Source organism: Microcebus murinus, chromosome 6 (genome assembly GCF_040939455.1).
Source record: "Microcebus murinus isolate Inina chromosome 6, M.murinus_Inina_mat1.0, whole genome shotgun sequence".
In the NCBI taxonomy this organism is placed as follows: domain Eukaryota; kingdom Metazoa; phylum Chordata; class Mammalia; order Primates; family Cheirogaleidae; genus Microcebus; species Microcebus murinus.
In genome coordinates, this window is record NC_134109.1 from 13,841,339 (window position 1) to 13,866,799 (window position 25,461).

General features: G+C 45.3%; 1 protein-coding gene across 3 annotated transcripts in view; it reads left to right on the plus strand.

The window, feature by feature from the left end:
- TTC7B (tetratricopeptide repeat domain 7B) overlaps positions 1 to 25,461 on the plus strand; it is a 255,105-nt gene that overhangs the window by 183,841 nt on the left and 45,803 nt on the right. The window contains exons 16-19 of one of the 3 annotated variants that reach the window (XM_020285594.2): positions 2,814 to 2,930; positions 9,929 to 10,026; positions 15,180 to 15,350; positions 17,683 to 17,733. In XM_020285594.2, the coding sequence (XP_020141183.1) occupies positions 2,814 to 2,930; positions 9,929 to 10,026; positions 15,180 to 15,350; positions 17,683 to 17,733 (437 nt within the window). The remainder of the gene's footprint in view (positions 1 to 2,813; positions 2,931 to 9,928; positions 10,027 to 15,179; positions 15,351 to 17,682; positions 17,734 to 25,461) is intronic. The other 2 variants (XM_020285596.2, XM_012773950.3) reach the window with 2 other exon arrangements.

Genomic DNA, 25,461 nt, shown 5'->3' on the forward strand with positions numbered 1-25,461 from the left:
TTCCGTCATTTTCCGTCATTTGTGTTCAGCCCTTCCACCATTGTTCTTCCCGTCTGGTTCTCTTAAATCCAGCCCACACCTTTTCAACTCCATGTCCTGAGTCAAGTGTTTGAAAGCTGTTATTTTATGTTAATTAGAAGTTCTTTTTCCAGCCAAGAAGCCTTGCACAGAACCGTTCCCCCAAGCTGAGGCTTAGAGACGCACTCTGGCACTCCCCACCCTGGGTGCAGTTAAAGGAATCGTGGCTAACTGCCATTAGCGCCACCCCACTGCCTGCTGTGCGGGGAAGCCTTCCCACCCCCTGCATGGCCCTTCCTGGGGTGGGCAAGCTCTGTGGGGCGTTCTCGGCGTGCCCCCCAGATAGCTTCGCTGCACGCGGCAGCTGCATGGCCCCCGGGACTCCCCACGGTTCTAGGGTCTCCCCCGGCCGAGATTGCTTGGCAACCACCCCTCATCCAGGAGAGTTTCTGGGCCTCCAAATAGGTGTTGACATGTGGCCATTTATTTGTAACGCATCACCCGGTTGACCCATATAGTTCAGTGGGAGATGCTGGTGGAAAAACTACTCCCACCACATTTTGGACTCAGGACGACTTCAGCAGGAGTCAGCTTCTGGTCAGGCTGCAAAGGAATTTCCTCATCTTGAGATGTTCTTGAGCAGATGCTGGACCCTCTGGTCACAGCTGGCCACACTCTTCATGCCCACCTCCTTGTAGTTCAGGGACTGCCTCCCTCCTGTTACCTGGCCTGTCGCCCCCTCATCCCAACCTTCTGCAAACTCGGGCTGGGGGAGGCTGCAGCCCTGACTCCAGGGCAGGCACCAGCACCCCCTTGCACTTCCTTTGTTCCATTTGGAGGGAGCACTCGGTGTTAACCCATGCTTGAGCTTGGACGGTGACAGGTTGAGATCACCCTTATTCCATTTCTCACAGAGGAAGAAGAGACTTTGCTCTTCTGTGGTACCTTTGAATGAGGGCATTACATCATGCATGGTTGAGGAACTCCCCTGCATGTCTAAATCACTGAAATCACTGGAAACACATTTCTTTATCTTCGTGGTTTATAGAAAAAATAGTAAGCAAATGCTGATTAAGGCCCATTTAACTCAGAGCCCAATTCTAGGCACCGTGGAGGTGAGGCCAGAGCGAGAGAGAGATGTCAGGGTTCTTATACTCAAAAAGAAAATCACATCCAGAAAACAACCTAAGGGCCTCTTACAAAACCTCAGTTTCCTTACCTATTGAAGAGTAGTAGACACTACCTGCCGAGGTGGCGTATTACAGAGATGACACAAGAGCGTGTAAAGTGCCAAACACAGGCTTGGCACGTGGGCGACCCTCAGTAAGCCAGAGCTCCTTCCTCTCTTTTCCTTCTTTTTATTATTATTAACAATAAACACCAGCTAGTGTGGTGTATGTCACATAGAGAAGATAAAGGTGTAAAAGTGGTACCAACAGAAGACTTATTTGATGAGGTGGGGTTTTTACCTGGATTTGGGAAGAATTAAAGAGATGTGGACCAGCAGAGATTCCAGTTGAGGGCAGGCATGTACAGTCACAGAGCTGTGAAAGAAACATAGCATTTGGCCAGTGAGTTCTATCGAGAGGAGTAAAAGGTCCAGTGGGATGCCTGGCACCGGATGGGTGGCGAAACAGGAGTGGCCAGGCGGTGGAGCGCCTTAAAGGACTACACACAGAATTTTGACTTATATTACAGACAGTGAAGAACCATTGTAGTTTCTAGAGCTGGGAATGGAAATGATTTTTGGAGATCTTTATAATAAGGTTTCTGGGGGCTAGACAAGACCATCAGGAAGGAATTTGGGCTTATGCAGGGACTTTCATAGGGCAGTAGTGACAAGACCAGGAACCAAGAAAGCTGATGTCTACAGGCACCCAGGCCGATGTCTGCAGAGAGACATGAGTAGAATTGGGGAATGGCACAACCCTGGTGGGGGGCAAGAAAGATGGAAGGTTCTCTAAGCTTGGCACTCAGGAGGTCTGGGTGGAGGGTGAAACAGTTGGTGGTAACAGATCTAGGGAAGAGACACCTTGGTGATCGTGGAGAGAGCTGTGAAACCCTGGCCCCTATACAGTAGGGCTGGGGAAGATCTAGGAGCAGAGGTCCTGAGCCGGAGTCCTCTTTCCTTATGGGCCTTTAGTTTAGGCTTTTTGAAACTTACAAGATGATGACTATCATTGTGGGGGTTCTCTGTAGATATTTATATCAACTGAGTCATATCTCCTATGTAATTTTGTAAATAAAGATTCACTTTTAGTGAGTTTTTGAGGTTTCACAAATAAATTGGTTTAGTTCTAAAAAGCATGCTTTTAATAAAATCCCTGTGTTCTGAATAAAACTGGCCACTCTCATGCTTTTAACCTGACCACAGATAGTCATGCCATACTTGCATTTGCCTTAGTGGTGAGACTTATGCAAAGCCACATATTGAGCTAGAAGTTTTGCAGTCCTTGGCCCTGCTGCCATGCTTTCCTTGGACCACGCATGTGGACATCCCTTTCTAAAATGAGTAGTTGCGTCCGGGTCTGAGCCCACCACTTTGTCTTTTTTTTTTTTTATTATTTCAGCATATTATAGGGGTACAGATTTTAAGGTTTCAATAAATGCCCATTTCCCCCCCACCCCCACAAGTCTGAGTCTCCAGCACGACCATCCCCCAGATGGTGCACATCTCACTCATTATGTATGTATATACACGCCCCCCTCCCCCCTCCCCCCTCCCACCATGTCTTGTTGGAATGGGGACTCTGGCTTCAGCTGTGTTGTTTTCTCCCTTTGTCTCCCCTCCGTAGACTGCTGTTTTCCAAAGTGAAGTTGGAGTCACTCTGCCGGGGCCCAGACGAGGCGCTCCTCACTTGTAAGCACATGCTACAAATATGGAAATCCTGCTACAACCTGACCAATCCCAGGTAAGAGGCCAGCAGTGCCTGTTTTGTGTGGTTTTTGCATGAGTCTTTGCCTGTCAGTGCCATCTCTGATTGGCATTTAGCAGGCATTAACTCTGTCACTCCTGTGTACCTCCAGATCCCCATGAGTAGCAGATCATAGTGCTGGAGCTTCACCCTCCATTTTTAAGGGGCTTTCCTCTGAGCAGCTGATGAAGCCTCCAAATCATGGGTTTCTTTTGCTGTTGTTGCCACGGTGACCCACTAGGCTCGATTCACAATCGATCTTTATCTGATTTCTCTCTACTTGCCACTTACTGAACTCCTTTGACAAGTCTTAACATCTTTCTGGTAATTTATGTGCAGACTAGTTAATTATGTGTTCCAGATGGAGTTCTTGCAGTAATATTTCAAAGCTGCACATAGACAACAGGCCACATCCTACTAAGGAAAGGAGAATCACAGTTGGCATGATAAAGTATAATTTTCAAAAAGTTAAAATCATGACTCATACAAATATAAAATAAATGCATGTCAAAGATGTTGTTTACCTCATTAACTAATGAAGGAACCAGTAAAATGTTAAGATCAGTTCAAACAAGAATTCGAAAAACAGATATCTATAATCAGGAATGCTGAAATGAATTTGCAAATAGATGCAAAAGGAATATCCTATGAGGCAATGAAATGTATTGTTTGGGGTTATCTTTTCTACAGGGTGGAAATCAATTACATTTCCACTAAACACAATTCATTTGCTTTGCTGTCAGTTTCCTCCAGGTTAACTTCTGCCCCTGCAGAGCTGTAAATGAGCCTACTGGTCAGTAGGAAGCCAGTCAAGGTGCCCATCCCTGTAGAGTCAGATCATCTGGGAAAGTCAGCCCCCAGCATTCCACTGACACACCCAGTAACCTATTTGCCCGTTTCCAAGTCTTGCACAATTTTTCCTGTTTAGATTACTAAGTGAAGGAAGTAATTTAATGAAAGGAGATCTAATGATTCACATGAATTCACACAACTGCTCGTACACTCAGAGTATTTTCCAAGTCCATAGCAAGGTGTATAGGCAGCCCATGTTATGCTCTTAAGAGTCAGGAGCCTAAAATTGTGCAACTCAATCATAAACGAGTACTGAGTATGAGGCAGGCAGAGGGCTGGTGGCCGTGGTCTGCAGAGACCAGCAGGGAGGGAAGGTGGGACAGGCGTGGTGGAGGCAGCAGAAGAGAGAGGGGTTCCATGTGAGATTTTGTTTTGCACAAGTTTCTGCAGTTAAAAAGTGTTGGAAGGCAGGTCCCTGTTAAGGGGACAGGCCTCCTGTGACCTAGCAGCAGACCTGTGACCCCAGGCCCTGTGGGCAGTGCAGCCAAAGCAGGAGAGGTCCCCTGGAAAGCCGCCTGCTGTCCCACCCACCCTCTGACCCGCCTTGAAGGCAGCCACAGGCCCCCTGAGAGGCAGGATGCAGAGGAGAGGCCCCTTCCTAACCACCGCCTGTGGCATGGCGCTTGCTGCCTGCAGTGCCCACCTTTCTCTTGATGAAAGGCAGTCATGGGACCAGCCTCTTTCCTTTTGTGGTTATGTTCTGAAAATAAAGATCATTCTAATTTTTTTAAAAAATTCTACTTTTCTAATCCCGTAAGCAAAAGCAGAAAATGTCCATATTTATATCCCCCGAAAGCCCCGACTCCTGGCCCGTGAGAAGCCTGAGGGTTTGGGGGAGACTTTGCCCCACAGCCCGGCGGGCAGGAGGTGCTGCCGGAGCGGGTGCTCCAGTACCGGAGCACACCCTTGTGCCCGCATCCCCTTCAGAAACGAGAGGATAAATCCATCAGCCTGCATGTCGCCAAGTTTCTCTCAGCTCTCCACACCTCTCCCACCTCCCCACATTTCCTCCCACTTAGCAACCAAGAATATTGAATGTGAGGGGGAAAAAATAGCAGAATTGGAAAGCTTTTTAAAAATACTTAACCAAATGCCTGGGCTGTGTCCATACTTCCTCCGTTTCCTGAAGGATCTTTCAGGGCTGAGCAGGGAGGAACCCTGGCTCCAGGCAGAGTCTGGGTCGGGTGGGGCTGGGGGTGGACGAGCCCCCCTGGGTAGCTGAGAGCTGCTCCCTCCCCGACCCCTGAAACCTTGAGGGAGGGGTGGTGAATTGAGCAGCCCCTCATTAAGGAGTTTCCTGTTGGTTTTTTTAACTTTATTTTCTCTGGGATATAAATAAATGTTTCTCCTGCAGCCCTCACCATTGTGCAAATTTAGACATCCTCCCCAGTCTGCTCGGGTAAGAAGTGACCCTGGCAACAGAATCACGCATGAAGAAGGAAGGGCTGTGTCTTGCCAAGGGACAGCTCATCTCGAAACTCTCCAGACCGGAGCCACCATGGCTCAGGCAGCCTGGAGTCCGCCATCAGGGCATAGGAGGTTTTAGAAGAGGGTAGGGTCGTGTGAACAAGTGCGTGGGAAGCATCCTTTCCTAAAAATAATGTAAAATAAAAACCGAGCAGAGAGCATTTTGCAGGAAGCAGTTGGTTTCTACCTGTATGTGGTGGGGCCGTGCTGACTTCCTGGCTCAGGGCAAGAGCAAGCTCAGTGAGGTGGGTCCTCGCTCCACTAGCCAGTTCCCCTGTCTTCCCCATCCCCCGCTTCCAGACCCGCCCGGAGGAAGGCAGAGGAAGACGTGGGCAGTAACAGGGAGTGAGTGGCCAAACTGGGAATAGACCCTAGCTTCATGTTCCCGGCGACTCATTCCCTCTTTTGTTATTTTTGCTTAAAGGAAAAGTCACACTATGAGCTAGTCACTGAACTGAGCATTAGCGAACTTGCAAATAGTGTTCTGCCTGCAGGTGGAGAATGCATCTCTCGCTGTGAGCCGAGAGGTGGGTGGCGTTCTCTCCAGTGCACACTTGGCGAGGTCTTCGTCATTCTAGAAGCCTGGATTATATTTCTCTCAGTCTGCAGTTCTGCTGCATGTAGGTTAGAAATCTGTCTCGTGTTTTATCTTCTCCGTCTTCGTGAAGTATAAAGCTCCCTCAGTTCTGGTGCATATTGACTTGGCCGCTCACAACAGTGTGAATTCTGACCCAGATCTCACCAGAAGGTCCCAGCAGGCTCCCTGAGCCGAATCGCACAGCATTTCAGCCAGGGATGGTGGTGACCACACTTATTGAAACTCCTCTGTGCCAGCACTGTGCCAGGTTAGGCCACAATGTGTTATCTTTAATCCCTGCACTAGCCTTGCAAGATAGCTGCTATTACTTCCATTTTATAGAAAATAAAATTGAAACTAAAGGAAGCTAAATAACTTGCCTAAGTTTTCCAGTTAAATAGGTAGCAGAGCTGTGACTCAAACCCAGGTCTGTCTAACATCAAAGCTCTCTCCATGACAGCATGCTGCCTCTCTTCAGTTGACAACCAGCTTCTTTTCTTTTTCTTTTTCTTTTTTTTTTTTGTTAACCACGTCTTTCCCTCCTCTTGTCACTGCCACTTGAGACATCTCCATTGTGTAGCCACGAGTTGACATCTCAAAACGATTCAAAGAAGTCCTGTTTCCATAATTGCCAACATATAATATTTAACGTTAACACACACACAATTTTCTTTGCTCTAACCTCAGTTGGAAGTTGGAGACCCCATTTCATACTAACAGTTGCCAGCGTTTGGGTGGAGCTTCTCTTTTTAGAGAACACTCTTCATTTCATCTTCAAAGCAGCTCCATAAAATGGGCAAAGGCTATGTGATATCACACTCATTTTACTGATGAGAATTGAGGCTCCGGAATATTGGGAATCTGCTTTGATTCTTATAATCCAGGCCTAAGAGGCCTGGAGAAAACCAGGACTTCCTCTCCCATCTGCCCCTGCTCTGGTTTCCTACCCAAGTCCCCCTCTTAGATCCAGTATTGATTGTGTGCCAGGCATTACTCCAGGAGCTGGGGAGAGGCAAAGTTGTGAAAAGAATTCCAGGGTTCTGACTCCTTGTCGGCCACCACAACCACCCTGCTCTTTATGCTTAACCTCTGTGTAAGCCGTGGAAGATAGAGGATTTCCCAGGGAAGCTTCCAATCTCCAGTATAACTTTAACTGTCATTACAGTTTACTCTGAATTTTCAGTCCTAATGGGGAACAGAAATTCGCTGGATCTGTGTAGCTACACATGTGGCCATCTCCAGCTTGCGTACCACGGATTTTGGGTTCCTTCCAATTTCTTCTCCCTCTGCTAGCACCACTGACCAGGTGGTCGCCCTTCCTGCCATCCTTCTTGGGAGGTGCTCCTGGCAGTCCATGGCCAGGCCGAGAGGAGGGGAGGCTGTGGGAAGGGAATGGTGGTCCATAGGACACACTCAAGCAGACAGTGTCCCAGAGGGAGAGAGGAAAGTGGCTTTCTAGCTTGCGTGAGATAGACTGGCCATTGGGAGAGATTAAGGAGACTCAAGGGTTGGTCAAAGCCTCCCTTTGCCCCTTCTCCTACATTCTGTGGGTCATAGCAAAGGCAAATGTCAATTGGCTAAGACTCTGCACTACAAAAATAAAGAACTAGAAATTGCTTGAAGCATCCAGTGAAGTCTCAGTCAGTCATTAAATGCCTAATTATTTTTAAGGAGAAAACATTCAGTGTGGAAACAAAAGCTTCTCCATTTTGAATGCTAATTCTTGCTTACACACAATTTTCAAAAGGAACTATGGGAGACAAACTGAGGAATGCAACTGAGTTTAGGTTCTCAGCTGGTGCAGGGGAAATGGATGCCTTGCTGTTATCAGTGGGTGAGGTTCACAAATGAAGATTATGGTTTTAGTTGGAGTTTCTAACATTTAGAGTAGGAGACCCTTAACTCAGCCTCCCCACGCCTCCCACAGCTGCACCAGAAGTCCAGGGATGAATTGTCTTCAGGAACTGGCTGGCCATGTTAACCCCAGATGCGTGTTTGTAGGTATATGGATTTATAGACACCTGGCATGTGCCTAGAAGTGCTCACTCTTCAGAGCGCTCCATCCACAAGGCCTCGTTTCATCTTACACAGCTCTATGTAGGAAGTCCATCCTTGTCCTCCTCTGACTGGGAAGTCCCCGAGGCACAGGGAAAGAGGCCTTGCCCAAAGTGACCTACTCATTAGTGGCAGATGAAGGATGAGAACCGAGACCCCCAGCTGTGTTCCAGGGCCCCAGTTTCTGGGTCCTTCCCACAGCGTCACACATGGCAGCCAACCTGTGCTCTCCAACTCAGCCACGTGGGAAGCCTAGAGGGTAATGGCTGAAACAAACCTCAGATTTGGTCCATAAAAACTCAGTCATATCCTTCCTTTGCAATGCCAGCACCTCATCGTGTGTTCTGGTATCCCCAAGGTGATAAAAAATATGTCATCAGCTCACCACATTTTAGACAAAGTCTTCTGAAAAACTTATAAGTGGAGAGCCATTGCAGAGTTCAGATAATTGACCCCTTTTAATATTAATTATGTTAAAAATACTACATGTACAGACCGATGCTAGAAGTATTCAGTCGGTGTCGTGATTAATGAAAATTTGCATGTGCTTTTATGTTGTCTTCTGCTCAGAGACAGTTACTGTTTCTGAGTCATGGAAATAATCAAAGGAGCAGTTTCCAAAAAACATGTATAGGATGATGTAATAAGTATAGGCTGACAAATAGTCTGTCCTGAAGGAAGTTTCCTTCTGTTTCCTGTGGATTTCTTTAACTACATCACTGGATGTGGAAATTGCAGCCTGAAAATGGTATTAAGTTTCATACCAAATCTTGTTTGTACTGCTTTTAGCAACAGCTGCATAGAGGAAGGAAATTATGTCCCTTTATTGTAGAATTTGAACTTCTTAACAAGAACAACAACAAAAAAAATCACTCTTAGAGGCCCCAGATTGGAAAAAAAATATAGATTCAAAGAAAAGCATTGAAGTTTCATTCAAACATCAAGAGACAGATAGGATTCTTTGTGGAGATGCTTTGACAGAATGTCATGATGGAGGGAAAAAGCAATAATGTTTACCTGCAAGCTTCTTAGAATTTACAGAAAAACCAAAAACCTATATTAGCTAAGATCCCTTAACTGTGTTGTTCCCAGTTAAGCCTGATGTGCTCCCCCAAGTGACATTGCCAAACGAATGGTGCCAACCCTGTTTTGTAGCCGCGGGCTGGAGAGGGGGGTTCGGTACAGACGGGCGGTGCAGGAAGCTGATAGGAGCTGCGGGCTGGAGCCGGCCACCCAGACCCTGCTGTGTTCTCTCCCAGGCCTTCATGTCCCCATCGTCCCCATTGGCCAGCCGTCTCCAGCTTTGCGGTGCCCGGCAGGGCCTGCAGCTCCAGCTCTGCTGGGGCCACCTGACACCTCCTTTTTCTCATCTATTACAGAAGAATGTCATCCATGCTGTTTAGCCCAAAGGCTTGTTCTGGGGACCCCAATGAGGCCATAACTGCAGTTGCCCTCAGCAAATGGGCCAGGGGTCCTTCAGTCTGGCAGCTGCACCTTAGAACCATCTGTGGACCTTTGAAAAATAGTGCCTGCCTCAGGAGTTCTGATTTATTTGGTCTGGAATGGGATCCAGGTGTCAGTGTTTTCTAGAATGCCCCAGGTGATTTTCTTGTGCAAGGAGGGCTTGGAAGCGCTGGTGTGGACCGTTCACAGAGACAACTCTTGAAGGATTGTGTGTTCATGGATTCGACTTCTAAGACTTCACAGCGCAGGATGCCGATGAGTTTCCCCCTGTAAGGCAGATGGAGAACCTGGCTTAAAGTTTTCGTTTTTGTATCTTATGATGACACAGAAGAGGCTAAAATTAGCAAGGCTCTGTGTTTGCAGTTTAGGCTGTGTTTGTGATACTGCACACTGCAAGGAATCCCAGCCCAGGCTGAGCCAGGAAGCAGGGTGCCCCTGCACGTGTGCAAAGACGCCGAAGAACGCCAAAAGTGCACCAAAGGTGTTCGTTGCATTTCAGGATTATTCTGTATTGGATGATTCTGTCTCCTTCCCTCTTCCCACCTTTCAAATGACTGACATTTGTAGCTGTGTTTTGCAGTGATTCTGGACGTGGGAGCAGCCTCTTAGATAGAACCATTGCTGACAGACGACAGCTTAATACAATTACTTTGCCAGACTTCAGCGATCCTGAGACAGGTGAGAATAAAAAGCCAGAGGGGACAAAATGGTGTCACAGGATTATGGGGCCTGGCCCTGAGTGGTGTGGGATGAGACTGGGGGGCTGGGGTTGGAGAAACTCCTCACACAAATAGGGTCAACACTCAACTGAGGTACATTTTCTCTAGTATCTTTTTCAAGTGTTGACAGTGCAGGCAGTAATATTATTTGCCCAGCACATTGCTTTGAAATCTACTTTCCCCTTGCTCTTAAAGCTTAAAATCTGAAACTAAAATTAGGTGGTTTCCATCCCTGTCAGTTTTCCCGTCTGCTTCTCTCTTTCTCCTCCTCTCTCTGGCTTTCAGACCTTGCTGAAATCAAGGTTTTGATTTCTAAGCAATTGCACATATAAACACACGTACACCCAGCGAAAAGACCCCTGTAGGGTGGCAGGTGGGTTCTGAGCTTCTAATTCCACTGCCCCAGGTGGAAGCCTGTAGCACTTACTGCCTCTGAGCAAAAATGTCATTTGTGTGTTCCGCATTTGCCTGAGCACAGGGAGTCAGTGTACCTCTATAATTCCCACAACTCCAAGCAATAAGTCCAGCAGTGATGCTGGTCGAGTTTCCCTTATCCAAAATGCATGGGACCAGAAGTGTTTTGGATTTCGGATTATTTCAGATTTTGAAATATTTGTATATACATAATGAGCTACCTTGGGCATGGGACCCAAGTCTAAACAAGAAATTCATTTGTTTCATACACATAGCCTAAAGGTAATTTTTATACGATATTTTTAATAATTTTGTGCATGAAACAAACTTTTGGCTGCATCTTGACCATGACCTGTTCCATGAATTCAGATGTGGAATTTTCCACTTGTGGCATCATGTCAGGGCTTAAAAACATTTGGATTTTGGAGCATTTCGAATTTTAGATTTTCGGATTAGGAGGCTTAACCTGTACTGACTGACTATTCAGTGGCAATCTGGACTCAACAGATCCACGGAACATAATGAAATTCACTCTGCTTTGAGCCTCAAAGGTAGTTCTAGAGCATTGAGCCTGCTTCTGTTGCTTCTCCATGTAAGGCCTGTCAGGTATGCCTGGTCTTTTATGGGCTAGCTTCATGAAAGGAGCCACAGGGTCCTTTTCCTGTCCTCGTGTGACATCCCAGCTCCTTACAGAATCCTTCCAAAGCAAGCCAGAGAGCAGCCCTGAGTCATGCCCAGCCAGAGCTCATCCCCTGGGAAACCTATCCCCAGGTGGGATGGGAGGCGTAGGGCCTCTGGCAGCCAGGTGTGTGCTCTGCCCAAGCCCGCCCTCACAGCTGCCTGCAAGACTGCATTTCTGCACTAGGCTCCTTATACTAAATTTAAAGTTAGCTTGAGAAGTCTGATCCAAGGGCTCTGGGCCTCCCAGGTCAAAAGACTGTTGGGCACTGGAAGAGGCACAATTGTAAATTAGTGCAGTTTAACCTGGTCTGCAGCCAATGCTCAAAATGCAAACTGAGCCCTAGAAAAACTCATCCCCTGGAGTGGCCGGACCCCTGGGATTGGTCATCAGTCACTGGTGGGCTTACATGGCAAAATAGGCAGGGACCCTGGCTGGAATAGCACAGCAGAGTTCTACCTCTTGGGTCCAGTCCTGCTGCTAGAGGGACCTGTCTAACCCCTGTCATCATAGGGAAGAGGTCAGGCTGTCAGATAGCCGCTGCAAGGTGAGGCTGGGACATGAGAGAAGAGAAGAAGGTGAAACTCACCAGCAGCAGTTTTGGCTGATTCAGAACAGCTGCTACAGCTGCCCAGGGCTGTTCTCCCACTTTCCCCCTCCTCAGTGCCCTGTGAGGACAGTCATACTAAATTCAGACCCCCCCCCTTCCTTCCAGCTGGCTTGGACCTTAATTTCCCTGGAGGTCCCAAAACCTTAATGCCACATCACATTGAAAACAGATAGTGGCAGAAAATAAATCAGGCCGTTGTTGATTCTCCCCTTCGCACGTTGGGACATTTCCCCTAGAGTCCTTAGGAGTCTCCCTCTTCAGGTCAAACCTTCTCAGATGCCATGGTGTTTAGGTGAGACGTGTCCATGTGGCGCAGTCTGGGGAGCAACGCTGCCCCCAGGTCAAGCCTGGTCCCTTCTTTCTCCTCCCCTGTCTCCTTAGTGGTGTCAGTGCAGCCACTCTCTTGGGAGGGGCACCCCCTCACTCGTGGGGAGCCCAGGTGTTTAGAGGCTGGACTGCTGGTTCCTAGGCCCTTCCCGAACAATAGAGGGAAACCACAGCCTCCCAGACACTGGCCAGTGACCATTTTGTTGTTGTTGTACTATTCACAGGAATCCTTCCAAGGCTCCTTCCACTGGCCCTGCCCCCAGAGCCACAAAGTATTGGTTTGCACACCATCCATCTAACCGAGAGACCAGGCAATCAGAAACATGGGAGGCCACATTAGAAGGCATTATTCATTGTAGATCATTTGTAAATGAGGTTAAAACATTCTGGAATGACAGTGTAAATCCAAGAGACTTAAAAATTAGGAAGGCTTGGCCGGGCATGGTGGCTTACACCTGTAATCAGAGCGCTAACTCTGGGAGGCCGAGGCGGGAGGATCGCTGAAGGTCAGGAGTTTGAAACCAGCCTGAGCAAGAGCAAGACCTCATCTCTACTAAAAATAGAAAAGAATTAGCTGGACAACTAAAAATATATAGAAAAAATTAGCTGGGCATGGTGGTGCATGCCTGTAGTCCCAGCTACCTGGGAAGCTGAGGCAGGAGGATAGCTTGAGCCCAGGATTTTGAGGTTGCTGTGAGCTAGGCTGACACCATGGCACTCTAGCCTGGGCAACAGAGTGAGACACTGTCTCAAAAAAAAAAAAAAAAAATAGGAAGGCTTGCCTAAAAATAGAAAAGATGCCTTCATCTTGATTAATAAAGCCCAATAATTCAAAAGCTAAAGATAATTCAGAAATTACCATCCAGAAGTTTTGTTTCCATACTTGCCCCTCCATCTTCTCTTTCCCTAAAGGTAACCATTTTTATTAGCTTTGTTTCACCATTCCAGTGTTTTTTTGTGCAAATAAACATATATATTATATTATTTCCCATGACCTCTTTTATAACAGTCACACACTATGCATGCTGTCGAGCATTTGACATTTTTCACTTCACAGTATATCTGAAAATGCCTCTCTATCCTTCCATACAGAATTTCCTCATTCTTTTTTTTTTTTTATTTCAGAATATTACGGGGGCACACACATTTCTCAATCAAAGAAATCCTCATTCTTTTTTACAGCTTTGTGATATTCCATAACCCATGCATTTTATATTCTGGAGTCTCTTCCATCCAGCATGACCTTAGCCATTTTTCTTCCCTTTGCCACAGTTTTCAGTTCATGTGCTGCCGGAGGAGACTGGCTAATTTTGAACATCCACTGCAGCACTGCCCAGCTAGAAGAGCAACTGGGCTACAGAGAAAAAGAGAAAAGGAATTTGTCTGAGGTCAGGATGGTTCCAAAACAAACAGAAGTGACCGTGAGATCAGACATGGCCTGGGAGAGCCCAGCCCCGGCAGGTGGCAGCTCATCGATGGCACTGGTCCGTCCCATGCACGATGCTCCACTACTTTTCCAAATCCCCTTTAAAGGGCACAGGCGTCCAGCACGAGCAAAGCCACACAGCGCTGGCATCAGGGAGGGCGCACGGCCAGGGTAACGCTGAGCTTCCACCATCACAGCCGTGCCAGCTCTGGGGCACAGGGCCCAGAGTCACCCGCTGTGCAGACAGATTCCTTTGTGCGGCCACAAGTCCTCTTGGATAGGTTTGGTTTTGTTTTTTCCCCCAGAACTAAATTTGTTTTCTTTTTCTTTTTAAAAATTTCTATTATGGAAAATTTTCAAGTATGCCAGAATAGAGACACTAGTATTCCCATTACCCACCACCAAGCTTCAATAATTAATATCTTGTTTCTTCTCTCTCTCCTGTCTTGCACTTGGCGTTTGTAGAGTATTTTAAGGCAAATCCCTAAAGTTATATTTTACCTATTAAAATTTTAGGATATATGTCTAACAGATAATAGCTTAAAAAATATATAGCCACAAATACCATTGTTATACATCCTGGGTCATTATACAGTACATTATACAGCTGGTGTTCTTGATTTTGGAAGTGGTTGATTAACTAGAGTATGGTTTCCCACCTCTGAAATTGTCCATATTGCAGATCTGTGGAATAACATTGGGAGGAACCCATGTCTACAAGCCCCTCTTATAGAATACAGTTGCCCCTCTGCTATCACCTCTGGCTCTTCTTGCCCCACCTCTGTCATATAAAATGTCCCAGCCAGTGAGAGAGAAGAATCCATTGGAGTGGCAGTCTTTACTTTGAAGCTATGAGTCATTGTCTTTTCTTTGGAATAAGTTGGTAGTTCCTTAAATAGAGGATGAAAAAATTTTTTTTCTGCCTTTTGCCTTCAAAACAGGACGTGGGATAAGGAGATTTATCTTTAATAATTGGTATGATATTACCAGATACCTATCCAAAGCAAAATCATTCTTTTAACTCGAAAGTTTGATCCATTTTGTTTGGGCAGATTTCGAATTGCAGCTGTGACTGCCCGGTTGCCACGTGGTGTCCATCTGCGAGACACCAAGGCAGCAGTACTAGCTTCCTTCTCAAAGTGCCCATCCAGGGCACCCAACCATACCCCACCTTGGAAAGTGGGCTCCATAGTCACAGTGCTGGGACTGTGACATATCGATGCACCCCAGTACACCTCACCTTGGAAAACCTTAGTTTTCAAGTGAGCTGTATATAAGCGCTTCTCATAAAAGACAAATCTATGAAAAGTCAAGTCCTAACCCATTCCAAAAGGAAAGCAAATAGTTTCCCCTAGAATATTCTGAGTATTGTAGACTAAAGGTGTGTTACTTTTAGTGGATCACACTGCCCAGGTAAATCTTATTTTTATTCCATGGTGTTGTTGCAGACCAATTAAATAACCAGTGGAAAAACAAATTTGTTTTCTTCCAAAAGCACTTGTATCCTACTGTCAGTAGAGGAATGATTGTGTATTACATGACCTCATTTTCTTTGCAGCTTATGTGAGTATATTAAAAGCTAGTTTGGTTTATTTCTTTGTGTTTCTAAATTTTTTTTTTTTGCCTTCATCATTTTTTTCTCTTTCACTTTTTTAGTGTCAGATTCCTCCTCCTCCTCCTCTTCTCTTTCAAGAACCGAGTCTCCTCTCCACCTGTTTGTGTCTTCTCATCTTCATTCTCATCCCAAACCCGATACCTTTGTGTGGCCCCCTGCAGCTCATTCGTTCAGTGACACAGGTCCCCACCACCGCCCGGAACCCTCTCTCTGTAAACATGGTTTTTCCTTTCTTGTTAAGACCTGCTTCACTTGCCTGTTTGACTTTCTGATAATCTTCCTAACTGATAAGCTGGATAGGAAACTCCATCAAACTTGTCAGGGAGAGAATCTCGGTGATTCGGAAATCTGAAAGCTGTTCAGGGCAGAAGGAAACCTGGGATTGCAGACGTCGGTGCCCAAGTTCCAACCTCCCCTTTGAAAAGTAAAGGAAGCCTGCTCTGAGCAGAACAAATGGAAGCTTTTCTAGAATGTTGCTTCTAATTCTTTGGTACTTCTGTGCTTTACTGGAGTTGATAATAAATGCATAAAAATTAATGCTATTAAAAAGAGGAAAAAGGGCAAACGATGGCATTTTGCAAATAATAATTTAATTCTAAAAACGTATGGTTTTCAATTTAGAAATTAATTCAACCAGTATATAGTAATCAAGGCTGTATTCTACTGATAATGGCCACGGGCCCTTTAAATACGTGATTCTCAAACTTAACTGTGTATTAAAATCACAGGGAGAGCTTTTTAAACAGTTGATCCCCTGGTCCCCACCCCCCAGAGTTGATGATTCAGTGGGCCCGAGATGGGGCCCAGGAATCTGGATTTGTAAACTGCCCCCTTATGATTCCAATGCCAGTAGGTTATAGACCACATTTTGAGAAATAGTGCTATAAACCGTTTTCCATTTGCAACAAAGAAAAATGTAGGGTTTGTGTTATGAAACTGCAGAGAAATGGAACGGTATTTTAGTCTAATCTTGTTTTCAAATAATACAGAAATTTTTAAAATCTGCTTTAGGGAGTTCCAGGACCTGCCGATTAACAACAACAACAACATGAAAGATCCCTGTATTATAATGAAACACTGACTGGTAAAGTCCTTAAATGGAGCCTAAATATGGATCTCACCAGGACAGTCCACCCTTGTGTTCTTTTCACTCATTTATTTAATGTTCACTTTATTACCACCACTGCCAGAAAATTTAATCTCTATATCCATGATTTATAAGGGCTCATCTTTGTTCCAAATGCTCAGTTATATGCTGAACAAAAGCTCATAAGGGGAACTGCTGCCAGAAAGAACTACTTTCTCTAATGTGCTCATCTTCAGGATGGCTAACCCGCTGCATTCAACTCACACACACACACAAAGCCAGGGCAGAAATGAGGTTACCATTTAAAATAAACCATTCAAACCAAGAAACACTATGACCTTACTTCTCTGCATATTAAGTGTTCTGAACTTTAATGGCAATCCCAGTTTTATGAAATGGAATATGAAGCTAATGTTTATAAACTGCTTATGTTGTTTTTAACGCACTTCTTAAAATAGACATTTGCTCTTAATACAATGCCTTGGAGCTATTGCCAGCTTCAGTTTTTCCAGAAAAATTGTTTTTTACATTAACTTTTGCCGTGTTTATTATCTTAAAATGGGATCTTACTGTTCTAGAATAACATTGTATGTTCCCAGTGTCCCGTCCACTGTTGTTTGCACAACAAACCTACCTGCCAGTGTTTATCGTGTTGCATTCTGGGAGCCCTGTGTTCCTTTGAAGATTGAAGTCCGGACTCTTCCAGTGAGGCACTTTTTATCAGATTAATTAGTAAATTGATGAGCCCCCACTGGGCTTTCTGCTGAGTATAGTACATCCCAAGCAGTGCGCAATTGTTTATTTGTGAATCTTTCCATCCTCAGGGAGTGCCTCGCCAGGAACCAGGTGTTCTAACTAGGACTGAAGCTCTGACAAATCCCCACTCCCACAAAGATACAACATTTAGTTAGAGAGGGGGGAAACATACTGATAAGTGTAGAATTTCTTGATTAAAACTGTAATTAATGTAAATCCCACCTCTTTCTGTCAGGACCAGCTGATAGCCAAGGCCTGAAGTTTTATGAATTTCTCCCTCCAACCCTTTGACTTCATAGGAATGAAAAACTAGCCCAACCCTACAAAGTGTTGGAATCATGATGAAGGTTAATGTGTGGAAGGACCTGAGACCCGCTCGTTTGATTATTTTTCCCTTCCCTTTGGAATTTCCTGCTTTGGAAACAAAACACATTACATGAATTGGTCAGCTTTCATGTGCTCAGTGAACATTTAAAAGGATAGGGGAATGCCCAGTTGGCCTTTCTTTGATTTAAAAAAAAAAAAAAAATCATTGTTAGTGGAAAAAGTGTGTATCACTCTTGAATGGAAATCTGATTCCAGACAGCCAGACTTAACAGTTGGAAGGTTATTAGAATTCTGTTCGCTTTTATAGCCTTAATTTTGATTTCCAAATGTTTTGTTTCTTGGTTTTAATTTTTGGTTTGATTTGTTGTTCCAAGGCAACTCTCCAGAAGTATACTTTCATGGTTTTCCTTCCCTTTTTTCAGTTAGTAAGTAGTTTACCGATCTGTTAACCCTCTGAGGGTCTCCAGAGTCACACTCCCCCCACCATGGAATGTGCACTGTGGTTGTCGAGTGTTGGGAATGTTGAGATGATGGACGTCAAGCTGCCACCTGCCTGCCCACTCTGCCACCTGGAGCCCGACCCCTGAGATTCTAATGCATCCGGCGCAGCTTGGGTTTACGTGCTGAGGAGGCAGCATTGACCTGAGGAGGACTGCAGAAGCAGGCATTGCAGGCAAAGTGCCCAAGGCAGGGTGTGCGGTGGGTAGATGAGAGCTGCCCTGGTAATGACCGGAAACGTGAGACACCCAGCCCCCCTAAGGTGGGTCACCTATACATTGGAGGGAACCAGCTGAATCTTGAAGTTCCTTTCCAGCGCAACCATTATTGCTGCATAGAAAAGCAGTTTTAATGGTTCATTTTCCTAAAATAAGCTAAACAGACATCACAAAACTTAAAGCTGTCCCTACCTAAATTTAAAGGAGACTAAGCAATTCCCTGCTTTAGGTGGTGTTCTTTTAAGTCATTGGTAAATGACCACATTTTCCAAATGATGTTTTTTAGACCACTGGTGATCTTTGGTCAAGTATTTTTGAGCAATAATCTATCTCCTGCCTAGAGATTTACAGTTTACATTAGCACATTAAAGGTTCTGAGAAGTTCTACAATTTAAAAAATTCAAGACTTTGTTTGACTCAGTCTTCCCAAGCTAATTTAGTCATTTTTTCATCCTGTGAAGTCAGTGTTTCATGGATTGCATCGTGGGAAATGCTGGTGTTATATATGGTGATCCAGCACATTTGAATTATCTGAGCCGTTAGCTCGTGGCAAATAACCCTCTTTCACACAAGGAGTTGATTTCCCCCTCTGAAACCCAGCTCAGCCCAGACTTGCCTTTATTTCTGGCTTGAAAACAGTCCATACTAGAAAAGAGGCATGTTTTGGTATTATTATCACATTAGGTGCTTCATAAAAAAGATTTCATTGCCAGTTTCCTTTCAATACCATGGGCCAGTTCTGCAGAAGAACCCAGGCAAATCATTTAATCTTTCTGTGCCTTAGTTTTCCTTATCTGCAAAAATGTAAACTTAATAATTATTCTATTTACGCATGCCTTTATGATTTGGCATTGATTGATCCCGATTTTAAGTCCTGGTCAGGTGACTGCACGGGATTCGGACAAGCCATTCAGGACCCTGTCCACACTGCCTATCGATCCTGAGACCGGGGACCCCAGGGAGCCCCCAGCCTGAGTGCCCCAGCAGTTGTCTTTTTGGTAGAAAATGTGTGTTGGTGATTTATTCCCCCACCCAAGAACATGCTAAAGTCAAGACTGCTGACTTGGGTTCTTGGCTTAGTTTTTCCTATCACTAATTCTGGCGAAATTGCTGTTCTCTTTAGCAGTAAGTCACCAGGAGAAGGGACTAAACAGATTAATGAAAGAATACATCTCTAAAATAAAATAGATTGAGAAATGAACTCAAGATAGTAGTGGGTTTTTTTTCCTCTTTGCATTATGACTAGCATTTTATTATTGACATCGATTTTTCTAACCTTCAAGAATGTATGTGATGATGAGGAAGTGATTGATCAGGTGGCATATTTCACCCTCTGTTCCTGCTTAATAGAATAAAGTAGTTTTTTGTGTTTTTTTTTTTAATGTGTGTATGTGGAAACATCACTCTGTGATGACGCCACCATTTTCAAGGGGTGGCAATTTAAAAAATTCAGCCCTAATACGTAACCTTTTCTTGTTACTTTAATTAAACTAAGATTAATTTAATATAATTCCCCTTAATTAGTTCTGTGGTGTCTTTCTTTAAACATGATTGAATGCAATTATAGGAGATTGACAAGTCAACAATAAATGCACTCAGAAGTGTCCAGAATTAGATCATGGAAACCTAGGAGGCTTTCCCCATAACGCTGCCTTCAAAGGCAAACACGGAGCGGCTCAGGGAGCAGCAGCTTCCCCCAGGCAGAAGGGCACTTCAGTCCAGAAACAGCCTCATGAATATGCAGCGGGAGGGTTTAAGTGGAGATGGAAGCTTCTGCCCACTGTAGTCCTCCAGAAGGTACTGTCTCTAGCCCAGAGCCACCGGCGGCGGCGGCTCACTCTGACAGCTGGCATCTTCCTGCATGCTTGCGAGCGGCTTCCCTCCACGCTTTCCGTGTGGCCACCTGGCCCTGCCAACACCCGCCAGCAGCATGCTGCGCCGGCCCCCGCATGCCCACTGGTGACGACATAGCCCGGTCTCTCCCTGCCCTAGCGGGATCCTGCCCTAAAGCTTTCCCTGGAAAGAGCTTTCCCCCTTCAGGAGAAGACACAGCCTGTCAGGTTGAAACTGTGCTTGATAGTCTGTTAAAGACCAGTGGGAAACTGTGATCTTGTCTTGGGGCTGTGGGTTTAGCTGTTCTCTGATCTGTTTCTCACCCGGTGAAAGAGGGAAGCACCTACTAGAATGGTGACCAAAGTGACTTATCCGAGGAACCCACGGCAGGAGCCCCCATGGTCAGTGGAATTGGTGGGACACTTAGCAGTGGCCCATAACGCTGCTGAGCCCCACCCCCGCTGCACATGGGGGAACCCACGACCCAGAGGGGAGATGGCAGCTCTCAGGGGAGTGGCAGATGCGGAAGGGAGATCGGTGACAGCAGTGTGAGGAGCCCTCACCCCAAGACGCCTCCTCAGAAAAGCAGGCCCACCCTACAGCAAAGATGGAATTGTCGCAACTCCCAGGCCGGGGTGGGGGAGCCAGGGGAGAATGGAGAGGTACCAACATTTTTTTGTGTTAGAAAGTACAGAGAAAATATGCCTCATGTGAGGGCTGAAGTGAGAGTGGAGTCTCATGTCTCCTCCTCCCCCTTGGAAAGTAAGAGACAGTTTTCACCAGCTCCTCAGCCTCCTCCCCTTCTTCTGTCCCCAGAACATTCTGGTTGTTTGAGCACAGGTGGCAGGTGTGGAGACAGAAGGTCACTGGGCTGCCAGCAGTCTGCAGTGTTGGACTGATTTATTCCCAAGTCCTACCTTGAGAAACAAATTCTTCTCCTGTTAAAAATGAATTTTTTAAAGCAAAGCTCACTGACAGAATGCTTAGTCATTCAGATAGCTGTTTAGTATTCGGACAGAGTCTTTAAGCAATAAAACTGCTGCTTTTTTCTTATATTTTAATTGTTTTGGGGGCACAGCTTCTAAGAACTGGAAGCCGAATAGACTCTATTGACAGATAATACAGAATTATTTCAGGGCTGAGGGAAAATACGTACGAGAGTCATTAGCAGCGGGAGACTTCTGCGTGCCTCTGACTGGAGTGGCTCAGCTACTTCCCAGAAAAAGGTGGGGAGGGCAGATGTCTGCTGCCGTGGCGTCAGACAGAAAGAATGTGAGTGACAAGCAGAGATGGGACTTGGGGCACGGCCACGTGCTCCGTCATTCTCCCATGTTCATGCACATGAGGCAGCTGAGTTAATTCTCCAGGGCTGGGGACCAGAGAGCTGCCCAGAATCCCGACAGCTCACGTGAGCTGGTCTGCTGAGGTCTCTCTTTTGGTAGAGGATTTTTCTGGCACATAATGTACCTTAGTTGTCCACTGTTCCTGGCGCTGGGATGCTTACCAAGTCACTAGGTGGGCGGGGTTCCATCTGAGATCTCATTCATCTTCTACATGAGGGGGGAGGGAATGTGAGGGCCTTTCAGACTGGAGCCACTTAATGCAACTGTAATAGTCAAAAGGGTCACTGGAATATCATATATGCCATTTATTCAGTGACCCTATGTGAAAATACAGGGTTATCGGCTCAACTAAGCCACTTACTTTATTGTGCCTGTTGCTCAGCAGAATTATTGGCTCTGAGATCCCTTTGAATGATGAACTTTAAATAATGAAATAGAGCTCACACGATTGCCACAGTCTAGGTCTGTGTGAAATTGACCATAGATGTGTCATGTGCACTGGAAAAGGATTGTTGGAAAGGCGTCAGCTGCAAAGGCAATTTGAGCTAGCTGTTCCCAGTGTCCTACTTGTGGAAGGGTTTCTCAACAGGCTTCAACATGTGATAGGAGTGTGGCTCAGGAAACCGAGGGAGGGGTCCAGAGCTTGGACTCACACTGCCCTGAGGTCAGTGGCCTTGGCTCCTTGTCCCCCGGCCCATGGAGATATGCCTTTCCACTGCAGTTCCCGGTTCTGCTGCTGCCTCCCCGGCCCTCATCCCCACACACAGCGGCCCGGCGGAGCCCAAGAGGAAACCCTGCATGAGGAAGTTCTGGTCGCCTCGGCTCCAGGACATCCTGTGCCCCTGGACCATTCGGGCAATTAGGCCACAGACGCTGGGCTAGATTTTAGAGCAAGCTCTCACCTGCCTGCATCAGCTCTCACTTCAGCGGGTTTTGCAGAGGCTTTGCAGAGCCACTGTGTCCTGTGAAGGAGGGGAAGAGGTGCACGATCTCCCTGGTGGAGCACAGCAGCTGCTGTGCAGTGCCCAGCCCTCAGGAGTCCGGGGTGATGGGCTCTTCTCAATCAGTGTGACGCATACGAGATGCACAGCAGCCCGGCCGCTTTCCCTGGCTGACCTGTTGAACCTGATTATTTGGAAACTTATTTCTCCAGAGTCTTGTGTTTTAAATTGGAAATATGTCCTGTATTTTTCCTTCTGATTCCCTTTTCAAGCCACAATTTGTGCATTTCCACCTTAAATTTATAATAGTGCTCTTTATCCTCATGTACAATGTGGGACCACTGTTTTAAAGAAAAGGGTTCTTTAAAGATATGCTGGTTGGAACCAGTGTTTCTAGTTATTTACCAACAGAAGTCAAAATCCAGTATCTGTTGGCAGTTACCATTTTAGTTCTCTGAAACAGTAAGATATGGTTGTTCTGATTTTTTGTAAGCAACTATATCCATTCTGATTCAAATTATGTTTATACCCCCACCCCAGGCAAATACTAATTCAATGGAAGACTTTTATTTGTTGTGTTATTTCCAGGAATGGTAGATGCTAACTATTATATAATTGTCCTATTATTGTTAGTCATCTGCTATTACTAATAAATATCTGAAGGCCCTCATATCCATCCCTAGTTCAGAACATCAAGGCTCTCTGTCCTTGTGAAATGTAACAAGGAATTGACTAGCAAGAAAAAGATCATTTCTGGGGCCGGGCTTGGTGGCTCACGCCTGTAATCCTAGTACTCTGGGAAGCCAAGGCGGGCAGATCACTTAAGGTCAGGAGTTTGAAACCAGCCTGAGCAAGAGCGAGACCCCTTCTCTACTAAAAATGGAAAGAAATTAATTGACCAACTAAATATATAGAAAAAATTAGCCAGGCATGGTGGCGCATGCCTGTAGTCCCAGCTACTCAGGAGGCTGAGGCAGAAGAATCCCCTGAGCACAGGACTTTGAGGTTGATGTGAGCTAGGCTGACGCCACGGCACTCACTCTAGCCCGGGCAATGGAGTGAGACTCTGTCTCAAAAAAAAAAAAAAAAAATTATTTCTGATAACCTGTTATTCTTCTCTATATTTTAATGGGTTACTTACATTAGGGGTGGAGGAGTCACTAAATACCCTGTGTTTAATTCTAACTATATGCCACTGTCATTTTTAGTCCAGATTGTCAGAACTGATGGCAACTACACTGAAAAGCCCTTTGAGATGGTGAAAATTCCAGCCTTTGAGCCATTATTAGGAAGAAGAGTAGAGCACACAAACATGTATCTGAAAGAGGGGACCCCCTCTTTCCCCAATTTCACATAGCGACGTGTCTTTTGATAGTACTCATTCATTCCCTCCGCAAGCATTCACCTAGCACCTAGCGTGGGCCTGGCATGGTTAGCCCCTGAGGACACCTAAACGGAGGACACAATTCCTGCCTTCTAGAACCACACAGTCTAGTAAGGGAGACAGTTATAGCAACTTTAAGACGTGTGGTCTATACATTGACAGTGACACCCGTGTGAGAGCACCAAGGACCCCAGGGTCTCACTGCCTGGAGAAGCGGAAGTCCCCCAGCAGCCTTCCTGTAGGAAGTGGCGTTGGAGCTGGATTGCGAGGCTAAATTTGGAGTCAGACCAGTGTTTGAGTCCTGGGTTTGCCACCTACTGACTGTATGACTTGAGGTGGTTACATAACCCCATTAAACCTCAATCTCGTCATCTAAACAATGCAGATAACATTGTTACCTGCCTCACAGAACTGTTCAAAGATTAAATAATATATGTAAAGTGCTAATCACCATGCCTGAAACATGGTATGTTCTCTAAAACTGATAACCACCACTGCTGTCATCATCTTCATCATCATCATCATTTGGCAGGCCTTATTCATAGTAAAATGTATTTTTATGCTAAGAATTCATTAATTTAGTTGTGTTTAGATATCACAAACAGAAGGAATTTTGGCAGTAGTTTTGATTAGTTTCTAGACCAAACAAACAAAACAGTTAATCCTAAAAGTAAAATTAACCCCTCTAAAAGTCACAAGTCCTTATAGCAAAGGATTTGTAGAACCAAGTAGAAAATTTATAGAGTTTTTCTATAGCAGTAATTTATTATTGTTATTTTTAAATGAATTAATAAGTGAATATTTTAAACATGCCTCAGTTTTAATTTCTAATGCACACATCAATATAATAACCCACAAAAACAGTCTCTTTAGGGTTTTTAGTAGTTTTTTAGAGTCTGAAGGGATTCTGAGACCAAAACATATGAGAACCACTGTTCTAGAGAATCAGATCCTCCTGGAACTCTGTTTCCCAGATGGCCATTGAGCTACAGGGAAGCAGGAGAGAGCTCAAGCTGCCTGGCCCATGTACAGACTTCTTGTGACCAAATGTCAGTAACATCTACTTCCTATCCCTCTAGGTAAGTGGTTCTCAGCCTTCTCTGCAGATTGGGATCACACGGGATGATTAACAAATAGGTGCCTGGCCCCGCCCCAGTGTTTGTGATTCAGTTGGTCTGGGGTGTAGCTATGGCATCATGACTGTTTAAACTCCAAGTGACTGTGATGTGAAGTCAAGGTTGAGAACCACTGTTCAAGGTAGTCTATGAGAAGGTAAGGCCAGTGGGTAATGGCAGATTATAGCAACAACAACCTCTATACTACTCATTTCCTTAACCGATGGCTGCTACTGAAGAACTCAGGAAAACGACATCAAGTCCTTGTTATCAAAATTAAAATATTATTTCCATAAAAAGCTTAAAAACAAAATAAGACCAACATTTTCTACAACAGTTTAATCATTTTGCTATTTAGATTTTTTTAAAAAAATAATAATTAGACATACTTTGTCTAAACTAGGGTAGATTCTCAGCCAAACTTTATAGGTTCCCCTGAGTCATAACGCCATCAGTTAGAATCTTTCAAATCAGCCTCAAGTTCCTGGTGCAGCAGCTTTTAGCTTTTTCCTAGAGGCTGTTTTTCTCATGGTCGTCCTCGATAGTCCTGTCTGTCTGTGGATTATCCACGGAAGGTGGATTACCACTCTGGTTTCCATCCACCAAATCCCCACCAAAGACTTGAGTGCAAGAGAGGAATCCACACTACCATTACATTGAAACAGTCAAAACATAATATGGATGGCCAGTCTGTGGCTACAGATAGTCTTAAAATGAGTAAGTGATGGTGCATTCTAAAGACCAACTAAAATTATTTTTACACTCACAAAAATGTTTTGCATTACCTAGAATATAACTAACTCGATTTGTTTTGCAGTCAG